The 15190-nt window shown below is 28.7% G+C and overlaps 1 protein-coding gene across 3 annotated transcripts in view; it reads left to right on the plus strand.

The window, feature by feature from the left end:
• Positions 1-15190, plus strand: part of LOC111684790 — an 84977-nt gene that overhangs the window by 55595 nt on the left and 14192 nt on the right. For all 3 annotated transcript variants that reach the window (XM_046954970.1, XM_046954971.1, XM_046954969.1), the window contains one exon: positions 9087-9246. In XM_046954970.1, coding sequence (XP_046810926.1) covers positions 9087-9246 — 160 coding nt within the window. The remainder of the gene's footprint in view (positions 1-9086; positions 9247-15190) is intronic.

Genomic DNA, 15190 nt, shown 5'->3' on the forward strand with positions numbered 1-15190 from the left:
TACAAACACGTGTTTGTTTATGTTTTTATTGTTGCTTGATGTCAGAAATGCATATTTCAAATTTTTTAAATTATTCAAATAAAACAAAAAAATTTGAATCGTTTTTATGACCACACATTCATCTGTACATAAATATTTGAAATGACCATTTCAGTACGCATACATCCATAAACGAAAGGCATTATTTATACTTTTTATTGCATCAAAATAAAAAATAATATAATTTTCGTAAAATTAATGCCTTGAAAGATAAATATTTGGCATTACGTATGTACATTAGACCGGCTCACAAAAAATTGTGCTTGAGTTACCGCCTTCAAAATATTCGCTGTAATGTACTTTGATGATACCCAAAATATTTTCGGATAAGCTTTGTCCACCCGTGAGCTGAAAATATAGTATGGGGGACACGATTTTTCATGTTAAATACAATATTTTACCCAGTTTCAAATAATCTTTGTTATATTTTATAATGGTTTCAAAAAAATATTTGTAGTAGTTCTTAAACAAGAAATACAATATGTTGTTTCATATAAAAGGTTTTCTGAAGCAAAGTCTAGTGGTGTGAAAAATTTGCAAAATTGTGCATACATTTAATTTGTAATAGTGAAAAACCCAAACATTTTTAATATTTTTAAATATGTCAATTATAAGCAGACGGTTGCTTATGATGAATACATCATTGGACGCGGCTTTAAAACCCTTTTCGAACGATTCCCCATATTAGATCTTTTGTTTCGAAACAAAACAAAAATTTGAAAAAAATAATTCCAAAATTCCTTTTTTAAACTTGGTCTATCTCACGAACGGTCATCACTAGACTTAAAATATTTTGGGAATCATCATAAAACAAAGCAAGTTAAATTTTAAGAGGGGTAACAAAAACACGTTTTTGCTTTCCATACAGAGTGAGTCGGTCTAATGTATATATGTACATCATGTTAAAATTTAAATTTAGTAAAACTGAGACAAACTTAAAAAATGGAAAGAAAGTCTAGCTCACAAAAATAACTGTTAAGACCGAAAAAGTCGGGTAAGCACATTTGTAATATTTTCAACCTCGTCAAACATAAATAACACAGTGATACACCATAGTCCATAGAGTGCGAATGTACTTTTAATTTTTCCAGATCACTTCGTTTAGTTACTTTTGAAAAGTAAAAGTTGTGAAAAAGAGCTATTTTTGAAGTTTAAACTTTGAAAAATTATAAGTTTGTTAGTTTATAATTGATTTTCGTTTTAAGTTTGCAAGTCTCTTAATCCAAAAAAAGAAATCTGAAATTTATGGTCAAATGTCTGAGATATGGCCATCTAAATAAAAAACTCACAATTTTTAAATTTCATCATGCTCTACTTTGACCTTGAAGTAGCAACTTCATCTTTTATTAGTTAGTAAGTTTTAATGGAGAATGTAAATGCATCAAATCCGAAGAAAAACATTAGAAATACAGAGGCCTCTATCGGGTCTGTTGTGTGCTGCTTAACCCGTGACTCAGGCTCGAACCACCACCTCCGTTCTACCAGACTAGAACAAAATGTAAGATAACGAAGTTAAAGCTTTAAGGCGAAACTATGTTCGTACTATATGGACTATAACGAACAGGAATTATTAAATAAGAATTCCTGCATTTTATTTCTCTTCACGTTTGTTTCACAGTGTAATGAGTTATTCAGCCCAAAAGTAACTACCTTCAAATTGCTTCAATTAAACTTTAAAAAGTAAAAGTCATTTAAAATCAAAAATATTTTCGATTTTTCACTATTTCCTTTCAAAATTAACAACCAAAAAGTTTACAAAAAGCTGGTAACTATTTAAAAAAATATTTTAGAAATCTCGTTAATTTCATTTATCCATTATTTTGGTCAGACTTAAATATTAAGAATTCTTATAGTTATAATCCATCCAAAAAATCTTTTCTGTACGTCTAGAATCTAGATATATTGTCACATAAATCATATTTTTATCAAAATTTTTAGGAAAGCAAAATCAGTCTATTAAATATTTGAAAATGCTGTTTTTAAAAGTAAATATTTCATTCCATGAGCAAAGAAATATGTTTAAAAACTAAACTAGTGATATTACTTATAAAGAAAGGCCCTTCATTCCTTGAATTAAAAGAAATTATACCGCCTTGTATGTATGAATTTGTATTGCATGCATTTAGGTACAATTACATATCTAGTTCATGTGACATTTGTGCCACAAAATTTATTATTACACATACTTATTATGCAACAATATCTACAAGTTGTATTGAATTACTTAACCAATACATACCTAAAATATTCAATCCTTGTGTGTGTTGCGTGTTACCGACAGACACATTTGTGCAACAAACGTTCATCGTAACAATTTCATATGTGTTGAACAACATGAACATTCAAATAGTACATTAACGAATATAGGAAAACTAAAACAACAATAACTGTGGCATCCAATGCAAAAGACTTTTTGTGACATTTATCTCGATACGCATTAAATACGTGTAATCGCAACACCACAACATGACAACTAAAACAACTAATGGTAATTACTAATGCACATCAACAATGTTTAATATTTCTATTAAAAACATGTAGACATACATATGTATGTGTGTATATTAATATAGACTAGGGTACTTCCATTTTTGATAATATAACTAATTATAAAATCTTAGAAATCTAACGAACCTTAAAAACTTTGCAAGTACAGGGGCTTTACGTTAACATTAATGTAATTTATGAAGAATTCGTAATAATAGTGTTTATACGTGAATTATTGATCTTCAAGTTTTTTACTGTATGGGGACTCAGGTGAAATAGAGAAGCGATTTTAAACATTTTTAATAATTTCAAAAGTAACGTTTTGTCAAATTTCATCAAATTATCTTGAAAATGACGCCCTGTAGTTTGAATACAAGGTTTACATGGACGGATAGATTCTGAAACGACAGGTATACTTCAAGGTGGGTGTGATAAGTTACATACATTTTTTTAATAAAAAACGGTGAATTTTTAACGTTATTGTTTCGTGCAATAGGTATTGATATACTTAGTTTCAATAATAAGGACACGATTGAGTTAAATAAGAAGTATATACAATTTTTGCCTCAAGCTTACAACGAAAATCTCCAATTATAAAGGAATTAAAATAAGTCTATAATTTCAATGGTCGTTAATTTCTCTAACATTATTACTATTATTATTTTGACAAAACTAGTAATTTTTGTAAAAAAAATAAACTTTTTAAGAAAAAATTTTAAAATTATTAATCAGTTCAGTGTTACAAATATTAGCATAAATGTAAAATGATCAAAGCTCATTTGTTATTTAATTTAATTTCTAGTAAAATTTACTCTTAATTGTGGTACAGTGCACTCGCGGTAACGTGAACTAATTAAAACCAAGGGAGTTCATGTTAGCGAAATTGTTCACGTTAGCGATTGTCAAATTTCATGAAAAAAATATGAAATTTTAATTTATAAATCTGTGATATTCTTTTATTATTATTTATAAAACTAAAATTTTAGTAAAATCCATTTTCTTTTAACATTAGACCACTTACACCAACGGTAAAGAGTTTTTTCATTAACTGGAAGTTCTGATGATTTTAAAATTTGTCTTTTTCCGGTCCTTGGTATGTGTTGTTTGCACAACTCAAAATTGCTTTTTTCTATACCCTACACCACTTTAGTGGTGTAGGGTATAGCACAAACCCAATGGTTTGTGCTGATGTTTGTAACGCACAATAATATTGGTCCTATACCCACCTTAAAGTATACCAATCGGCTTAGAATCATTTTCTGAGTCGATTTAGCTATGTCCGTCCGTCCGGCCGTCCATGTAAACCTTGTAATCAAACTACAGGCCGCAATTTTGAAGATAATTGAATGAAATTTGGTACATGATCTTCTATTGTCCCAGGGACAAACCCTATTGAAAATGGTAAAGATCGGTCCATTATTTCACCTAGCCCCCATACAACTAAACCCCCCAAAAAGGTTTGTAAACATTGTAATCAAACTACAGGTCGAAATTTGGAAGATAATTCAATGAAATTTGGCACATGATCTTTTATGGTACTGTAGACAAAGCCTATTGAAAATGGTTAACATCGGTCCATTATTTCACCTAGGCCCCATAGAATTAAACCCGCCAAACAGGGCTTTTACGTTCACAGAGAAAACAGATTCGTTGTGATAACCGATTTTGTTTCCAATCGAATTCAGTCGGTTCTCACAACTATACCTTTATTCGATTGTAATTATTGTAAAATTCGGTTACTCTTATTGAATATATGGAGTACACAACTATTTTTGATTATTATTCGGTAATCAGGATTGAAATTATTGGTATTTAAAACTGAAATTATTATTTATTAAAACCCAATTTGTGGATTATGTGTATTTTTAAAATATATTTCATTTTATTTAAAATATTTACAATAAAATATGAATCTGTATAAACTTACAAAACGTATATATATTATTGGATGACTGATGAAAATTTGATGTTTATGTGGGGGGATTTTTTTCTTCATCCTAACATGTCTAACATGCCCAAAGGAGTACTACCTTTCCGCAGCTGTAAAATTAAGAAAACTAATAGAAAATAACACAAAAAAGATTAGGAGATATAAAAGAAATTTAACATTACCTTTATCTTTCCGTATTTATTTATCCTCAAATGTAATTTGTCTTTTTATTAAATATAAATTCATTTTATTTTATTTATTTTTATGTACGTCATCTAAAATTACCAACTTATTGGTTGTGAACATCGAAATTTGTTCCTTTAATCATCATTTAATTTTAAATAATTGTTTCCATTAATAATTGGTTGCAGTGCCCAATATTTTTTACTCTCTACTATTTTTCAGTTGCAACGACTAATATTTGATGTTCTGACGTTTCAATTCTAAATAAAAATCGGCTTCTTTTACTGAATTTACAAAAATAATTAATAACCGATACAATTTAGTTCAAATTACTGATATGGAAATTGTTAACACCACAATTCGTTTATAATTATGGTTTTTTAGTACTGAATATAGAAAATTAGTTAATTTTACAGATTTTTAATAACAGCGATAGAATTTTAATTAATTTAACTAAATATTTATTATGCTAACCGATTTCCAATTGATCTTTTTTCTGTGTGTTCATAATTATGCTTAATATACTCGTATCTCGACAAAAAGCTGCAAAGCCAAGTTCTATACTAGTCTGGACCCTGATAAAATTTTTTATTATAGGGCCTCATTTGACCCTTAGCCCCTCTAAAAAGCCCCATCAAAATTTTACTTAAATATCCACAGTTTTATTAAACTGTAAATGGCTTTAGTATATCTGAGGCAAGGTACAATTCAACTTAAATGCTTTATTATGAAAACCACATCACATTTTATTCGTATACAGGTGTAGGGTAATATATGGTCGGCGTCGCCCGACTATAACTTCTTACTTGTTTTTTTTTTAATACTGGATATTGTTGACTTAGCGACATTATACTTTTTTGATAAACTAGTCACACTTGTTCCTCTTTGCAAACTATCTAAAATGTCTGCCTTTTCTTTTAACTGCAAACATTTATATTTTTTTACACTCATAACTTCAAACTTTCTTGCCATATAAACAAAATAATTTAGGGGATATACATTCATTTATATAAGGAGATTCGCAAAATTTCAAAATTCGAATTTAATGAATGTATTTCAATGTTGTCTACATGCTTAGAAAACATATATTGTAAAAAAATTGTTCACGTTATAGAGCTTTCTGTGTTTGTTCACGTTACAGAGTAGTCAATGTAAAAAACATCTTGTTCACGTTAGGCGGTGTTCACGTTAGACGGTGTTCACGTTACCGCGAGTGCACTGTAATTTATATTTTTTAATTTAGTTTAAATAGAAACAAAAATTATTTTAAGTCGTAAAAAAATAATAGGGGGCAAATAGAATTTTGTGCTATTTTTTGGTTTATAGGCTTGTAGTCAGATTTTGGTTTAAAATGTATTAGTTGTTTTTCTCCAACTCTTGCTCACTATAGTCCAGATATATACATGTATGTGTGTACGTATATTTCGCTATTGTTTATTACTTTTGCAAATACAAAACCACTCATTTGTTTTATTTGCACATTTTGGTAGTACCACAAACCAACAAAAAAATTAAAAAAAAAATAACAGAAATTAGTGAATAAGCATACACAATTGATTTACAATTTATTGCGCGAAATATAAATGCTTCTTCCTATCACTCCCCGTTTAAAGTCAAGCCTCCACATACATAACTGTTTTTCGCCTTTCTAAGTAGGGTATATAAGTTTAGCATTCCGTTTGTAATTTTTACAATATAGTGTTCCAAGTTTCATATTTAAAATCAGCCGAATTCTCTCATACACAACTGAGATGCGAAACACAATTAACGACTGCAGTCAGGAATATAATTATAATTTTTTTAATTAAAATTCAAAGAAATTTTTTAATATATTTTTTTAAAAATACTATGGTGAAGGGTTTATAAGATTCCCTAAAGCCGAATATACATACATATATATATTTTTTATTGTTATTTATTTCCATTTTTTATGTTGAAAGTCTGAATGAACTTTTGGAAAACAATAAAATTTTCATATTCATACAACTGCGATCAATGCAATCAATGTAAAGTAAACAAAAAGTATTTGTTAACATTAATAAATAGACAACAATAGGGTAAATATTCTATGTATGAATGTGCATGTACTTCTATAAATACATAAATAAGCACTTTGTACCCGGCGTTGTCGGGCATTTTTTTCCTCACATGTATATAATTTTCATTCTGAGTAGTAAAAACCTAAAAATAGGATCAAAATTAAAACCCTTTCTTCATATTAGAACAAAAGGTACATATCTGTAGCTTTACTGTTTTGCAATATACCACATTGTATAAATCTTCTTCAAAATTAACTGAGTTTGCAACTTTTTGACACATTAGGCTCCTATTTAAATAATTCAAATAATTTATGAATATTCTTAATATTTGCCTATATCGAACATATATAACACTGACCTGCAATAAAATCATACAAGGAAAAAATATAATAGAATTGAAATTATTAACATATAAATGGCCTTGTTTATAAACAAATTTCAAAACGTCCATTAAAAAAAAAATAGAGAAAACTTAATTGCTAAATATTGATAAAAATCTTATTCTTATTCATTTAAAGTTCTATAGAACTTAGTTTTGCCGATTTTTATTGACATAATATAACATTTAACGAAATTATGAGCCTAAAGGCCCTGTTCGGGGGATACGCTAGTATGTGGCTAGGCGAAATTCTGAACCGATTTCAACCATTTCCATAGTATTTGTTCTTGGAACCAAAAAAGTATGTGAGCATTTCATCAAATTATCTTGAAAATTGTGACCTGTTACATAAACACACAGACAGACGGACAGCTAATTTGCATCAGAAAGTAATTGTGAACCTATTTGTATACTTTATGGTGGGTGTAAGACCAATATTTTTGGGTGGTACAAAAATCAGCACAAAAGCAAAACACCCTTCCCACTATAGTGGTAATGTATAATAAATGTGTGTTCGTATGTCAACGGCTGGAGCAATTTTGTTGAAATTTTCTTAGTGTTTTCCAGTATGTCTAGAAGGAACTATTTTATTTAAAAATTTCAAGTGGGCGATGTGCCGCGCCCATATCCTAAATATGAATTAAAAGTTGCGTATCTCACAAAATGCAACAGCCAGATTCTGTACGGATAACTCTGACATCCACATGAACATATGATGAAGGAAGAATGGGCCGCCCATATAAGAACATCTTAATTAGTAAATCTGAGCAAATATAACAGTTCTCAAATTATTTAAAAGTTACTAAAGTTTTAGCACGAATATTTAGAATTAAAAATGGGCGGACTTGCAATAGGCGGCAAAAAATTCGCATATCTGGGAAATTATTTGAGTTAGATTCCTTAAATTTTGCACGAAGAACTTTAAAGGAATTGAGAAACTATTAGATAATTTATTTATATTGTTTTTAGGGTAGCAAAGCCCTTTGGGTATAGCTAGTTGTTTATATTGATGAAATCTATGAACGTACCAAGCTCCATGTTCGTACGGCTTTGACTTTTTTTTAACTGGATTGAGCACTCTGCCCATATCAGTTTTGATTTAGCTATGTTTCTAATTCTTTTGTTATTATTTTATTCTAAAGCAGATTTGGGATACATGTGCACGAACTTAATGTGACAAACTCTCACTATAATAAAAAAAATAACTGTTTAGAATATCCTTTGATACAAAAATATTTATGTTGCAAGCATTTTCCATGTAAATGAAACTGTAAATAGTTTTAAAGAGAGATATGTATGTACACGAATATGAAAGTATTGTTAAAATGGACATTTAGAGTATCTGACACATCTGGTAGAAATGTCAATGCATTCGATGGCAAAAATTCGGAATAGACTATTTGGTGTTTTACTTTTGCCCATTTATCATTGTTGTTGGCCAAGAAAGTGCAATAAAAATAGCAATATATTTATTTAACCGCTTTTTGTCAAACAAACTCCCAAACATTACAGCAGGCAATACACCGGCTACACTCCCATAACCGCCTTCAACACTTACCAAGACACACATCCTACTTACTTGTGCATAAAACTATAAGTTTTAAGATGTAACTGATATTTACGTCTGTTAAACCAGAGGTTGCATGTGAATGCATCTTTACCAACAACTACGGTTTATTTTGTATTTCTATTTTGTTATTTATTTTTTTGTGTTTTGTTATACCAATTTAAGTTACAAAATTTTTATTACCCATGGTGCACATTTTCAACTTTGTTGAGCTGATTGCGCGTTGAAATTTCTTATTTTTTACGTTTGTATTGAAACGTTTGTCAGCTAGTTATTCTGTATAGTATGTTCAACAGTCAGTATCCATCCTTTCACTCACCCATCCATCCAGCCATTTTATAGACGCAGTAGTTTCTCATTTAGTAAAGGACCTTTGTTGCTGATGCTATTCTTGTTTTTTTCTATACACAGACTGAATGAAAGTTTTTTTTTAATTTTTCGAAAACTTTTGTTTTGTTGCAGTTGCAATTACAATCGCCCTCGCATTGGTGGCAACTGTCAACGCTGAGGAGTGCGGCCAAGAGGAATTCACAAAATGTGCGGAACCGCTGGAGATGTTGCATTTAACATCAGAATTTTCAATTGGTGCTGCCAAGAAAGAAGAACTGGATAAACTTTGTCAGTAAGTAACATTTTTAATTTATATAATTCGATCTAGATTTCTTTTTTTTTTCTCAATTTTAGTTTTTAATATCCGCAACATAAACATTTTTGTATAAACATAAATAATTGGGGGTAAATACAATAGGGTAACAACTTTTGTTGAACAGCCAAATACTATAGCAAATGTTATTGACAATACCATTTATTTTCACATCAGTTAAATGCTTTACGCATTGAATTGAATTATAATTTTTTTATTTTATTAATTACAAGTTTTTTTTAAGATTTTCACACAAACTAATTATCAAAATTTATTTAAAATTGATTCCAATTATGTAATCAACAAAAATTTTTGAGCAAGACCCTCTCTGATTTTAATGAAATTCGGTACACACTTTCTTTTTATACATACACAATTTCAACTTCTCCAAAATGATCAAATTCGCTAAAGTTTTGATTTTATCGATATTTTAAGAGTTTTTCTAAAAAGGGTATATTTTGATATACAGTAGCGAGCACAAAAAATGCAACACGTGATGATATGATCTTCGATTTCGTCTGTTTCGAAATAACGGTAATGAATCCATCTCTTCTTTTTGCTGTTTATTCTCTTAACTCAGAGCTTTCAAACAAGAAAAATTTTGTTTCAATTTCGTTCTTTTGAATGAATCACGATTTTACATGAGAAAAACCATGGAAAGAGAACAGATAGTGGTTCCACTTTTAAAGACCATCAGGTGATTAAATTGTTTAAAATCGGCTCATGAAAGAAGATAGTGGACTTATCAGTGCTTATACATAACTTTAAAGCTTAGCTGCGTGGTATATATAACACAATTATGAGTTCAATAGTCCTATTTGGGTTATTAATTGTACTAGGTGAAATCATCGACCAGTTTTAACCTTTTTCAAAGGGTTCGTTCTTCAAACTACGCCTACATTCAAAATAAATTTTTGGAAGGACCTTCCATATGAAATATATCTGAGAAAATATAACATGTAGATTCCTCTAATTTTTCCGGAATCATTTCAGTCTCAATATGATTATTTAAGGAAAAAAGTGGGCGGACTAGCAATAGGATGCGAGACACCTCTAATATGAATTTAATACAAAAATTCGCTTATCTGGGAACTATTTGAGTTAGAATTTTTAAATTTTACACGAAGAACATTAACATCCATGTAAACATTTGGCGGACTACCAATGGGGGTGTTGTACCTATCATATGAATAAAATGTACAAAAATTATTTTATATGGGAAGCAAATAGATCTAGATTCTTTAAATTTTGTATAATATCATTCTTAAAAAGATGACACACACTTGTAAGTGTGTAACATACAATTGTCAATCAAATCGAAAACACCATTTATTTTCGAAAAAAATTTTTAAACCACTATACCTCGATAGAATCGAAATACATTAGATAATTAAAGCACTATTTTTCTTTCCATACAGAGTGAGTGAAATGGAAATCATATGAATGTTGGTATCGAATATAGGTGTGTCAGCTAGAATAAGTTTTAAATTGTTGGGGAAATGTTTAAGAATTAATTTCTCAAAGCTTATTTTTCTGCAAATATATCGTATTAGTTTTTTAAGCAATAAATCTCTATATATTCAACATTTATGGAAACCTGATTAATCCCCCTAATATCACATACAAATTTATAAATAGTAGCGAAATATTTTTATACGAATGTATAGTATAAACAATATGACATTTTCATTGGAACTAACAGCGAAAATGGAAACGCTAACGACACTAAAGGAAAAAGACAAGGATAATGCTGAAGGATTCTAAAAAAGAAAAAAAATGCAACGAATTAAATACAAAAGGAATGAAACGAAATAACTATAACTGTAAATTAGTGAACAAAACTAATTGCGGATGATGGTATTGTTGGTCCCTTGTGCTTTCGCAGTCGTATAGTCAAACTATAAACATTCATTTTCCAGATTTATCTGTGTAAAATTATTTAGTCACACAGTTACTTGAAGTTCTACAGTTTTACAATTCTTCACAGTTGTTCCTTTTATTTGCAGCATCATTTAGTGGTGGGTATATGAGTGAATCTATTTATGCTGTCCTTATATTCGAATTCTAGCGCGGGGGACTATTTTTGAAAATTGGTATTGTATGTTTTAACTGGTTACATTGTGAGGTCATAAATTAGTTAACAAATAAATAAATAAAAAACATTTTGCAGCGGCAAGTTGCAAAACTTAAAGTTTTCTTCATGTAAAGCATTACAAACAAAAATCCAACATTTATTCATTTGTTTTAATTTCTTTCTTTTCTGATGTTTTTCTCTTCTTATTTATGAGTTTAAAGTTTTCCACAAACAAGAAATAAATATTAACAGTAAAATGAACGACAAAAAGGAAAACGTGGCAGGCAGCAAGATTTGAATGATAGGACCACCTCATATGTGATAATCCTTGTTCCCTTCATCTAACAACAGTCAAATTGAATTTGTGAAGTTTTTACGTATGTTTTTTTTTTTTTTTGCATTTTACACTCAACACCAAAGGAATTGTCTTTAGTGACCATTGGCAAAACATAGCACGAATCAACTAAGTTTTGGCCACTAGCTTTTTCTCAGTTTAAATGACTAAAAGCACATACAGACATTCATATGTATGGATGTAATAAAGGTTAGCAACAATAACAAGAACATACATAGAATGAATTATTCAGAGATGTCCAAATCTATAAAATAGGCAAGGGGTGTCTAGTATCGTCTTCCCATGAAGTCAAACATTAGTCTGTTTTTACTCTTAAAATTACGTAAAGTTATATATTTCTTTATCTTTTTTCCAACAATGTTTTAAATTTGATTATCTCGTTTTAATTTACGAGACGAGTACACTTCTTTTCGTTTAAAGTCATATAAGTTATAGTCACATTACAGATATATTAAATTTTATAAGTTTTAAAAGTCTTGTTGAATTAATTTCATACAAAAAGTTTAGTTTATACCTAATTCATTTTTTGATATAAGCACTTTTCACATATATGCACATTTCCATTGTTATTAAAAGACAAATTAAAAAAAATAAATTGCTCACCTATAGTTTAATGACATAACAACAGCACACGTTTGATTTAAAAGATATTTAATGCTAATTACTATGTTGTTAGAAATGGTAACACAAAAGTTAATAGATAAAAACCCATGTAATATTCACAATATTCATTTTTTTAAACAAGCAAAGATGTCCTTTCAAATAGTATTTATATATATATAATTTTTATAACATTTAAAATTATAATTTTTATAACATTTAAAATTTTCAGCCGATATAATAAATTGAAAAGGTAATTACATAACCCCCAAATATTTTGATTTAAGATACGTTCAGATCTATTACCAAAAAGACGTAACCACTATTTTTTGTAAATTAATTTTTGATTCTACATGATTTTTGTAATTGCAAATAATGTCGAAACATACAAAAATAACTATAATATGCACACACTAGCTTAAGTTAGCTTAAGCAACTGTGCGAATACATATAAAACTTATGTGAAAAACTGTAATGTACTTAAGAGAGTTTCGTCAAATTTTATTTGCTTAGGCAAAGAGCGAAGTTGGCCGCACATTCCGTACGGAATAAGTCTTTTGCAGCCTGCACCTATAAGAGTGAAAACAATTCAACAGTTGATCGTTATTTTTTATGAACGTTGTATACAACTGTCAAATTGTACAATTTCGAGTTGCCAGGGCCTAGACATACATTTAATTTTAAGGGTACTAAAATAATTTAAATTTATAATTTAAGGAGTAATTGATTATATATTTAAAATTTACGTTTAATGTTTCTGTATGCATATCATTATTTTTTTTGCAATTTTAATTAAAACGCAAATTGTATTTTAATGCTTTCCTCATGGTAACAAATAGTGTTTTTTGTAGAAAATGCATAAAAATATGTACACATATTTTAAATTTCTTTGTTGTAATATATATTAGTTTTATGTGGAGAAATTTTGGGCATGTGGGATTTTCGTTATTTACGGTATATATTCAAAAGGCCATTCTGGCAACATATACACTTTTTGACATAAGTATACAACTTTTGTTGTTCACCTTATTATTCCAGCATGGTTCTTTGTTTATTGTACACAAAAAAAAATAAAGAAAAAATATCTTGATTTGTTAAAAAGTTATTTTTAAAAGAAATTAAACATTTGATGATATTTTTCTCGAAACGACTTTTTTGATTTATGTTAGCCTTGTAGTTTATGAGCGATATATCAAATCATTTGTTTGTAAAATTTTATAAGTATCATATAATACCACCTACATAAACTCCACTTCAAAAAATCACTTCATATCTCTGTTAAATTAGATAATGATTGGTCTAAAATTTACCCAAACTTGCTTGAAAATGCCACTGAATTCAACATTAACAAGTTTTATAGGAACCAAAATTTTCTTGTAAAATTGTATTGTTATCTGTTATCCATAATTGACTTTTAGAAGCTTAATAGACTATAGAGTAGACTTTAAACTGCATGACCAAAACATATCTTCGTGAGCTGAAACGAAAATGTTCTATATATTCAAATTATTTATTTAAGCATTCTTCCTATTGTTATATAAAAATTATCAATTGTTTGGACAGGACAGATATCATATGTCACCTAATGACCGGACCAAAAAAATAAACACCAACAAAAAATTAACAACTAAATAACGCCTTTCATCTTTAGCTTCAGTTTCAAATGTTTTTAAACTTCCTCATCAATTTTGTGGGAGTGTTTGGGACTGATTAAAAAGAACCATGATATTTTCTACAACATTTTAACTTTTTTAACTTTTCATTCAATTCTGATTTATGCCTTGTCCCCATGTCAATCAACATTCTGTTGTATCCCTTTTTAAAACTGTACATACTTTAAAAGTACACAAACACACATACACAGATGTGTGAATGTTTTTTCATGATATTCCTAGCAGTTTTACAAGATTTCAATGTATCCAATGTATAATGTTCATTGATTGTATTTTGGTCAAATGTATAAAAAATGGTAGGAATATTTGAAATACATACATATACATACTTGTGACTTATTTCACTCACCAGTAATTATTTTCTCATCATAGAAGTTAAGTGTAATATTATTCTGTGCAGTATAAATGCCAGAAAAACTTTGCTTATAAGTAGTTCTACTAGTAACTATTTTTTTATGCAATCATTTATAAGAAATTTCAAAAAGTAACTGTTTATTTGTAGACCATTATTTACGATCAATAAATTATAAGCATTGGATTTTTTGTACGAGAGATTGTGAGTTTAACTCCAGAGTCCATTCAACTCCGAAGAACAAAACAACTTATATTCGGTAAAAAAATAATGCTAATATATGTCTAAATAATAATACATTACTTTCGGAATATCTCAAAGAAAAATATGTAGAATATAACTTATTCGATAAGTTCTGGTGAATTTATAAGAAAAGCTCTTAGCGGATAATCTTCCTCTTGTGAATTTTTATTCTCAGTCACTCCCAGCTGCAGGGTTTTTATATCAAGTGTATTTGGCATCAAACTTTTTTTTCAAATTCTTTTGAACGTAACTGTTTCAATACAACTAGTACATTCATACATATTTTAACTGAATTTATTTTTTGTTTTCCATATATACATAGACGTTTTTTATATTTTGTTTCGTTTAGTTGACTTATTTATTATTTGTCCAATTTCTGTTGATTGGCGCAACAATGACAACAGAGAAGATTGAAATAAAAAAAAATTGTTGGTACTTTTTAGATTATTTCAGAGTACGTTCTAAGCTTCATTAAAAATTCTAAGCGGATCATCAAATGTTTTCTTATTAACTTAATATAAACTTTTTCATTTAATTTTTTTTTCTATTTTTTTACAAATTTAATTTATGTTGGCTTCAAGAAAGAATATCAGTATGAATGTCCGGTAACTAGAAATAACTAACTG

Source organism: Lucilia cuprina, chromosome 6, assembly GCF_022045245.1.
Source record: "Lucilia cuprina isolate Lc7/37 chromosome 6, ASM2204524v1, whole genome shotgun sequence".
Taxonomy (NCBI): Eukaryota; Metazoa; Arthropoda; class Insecta; order Diptera; family Calliphoridae; genus Lucilia; species Lucilia cuprina.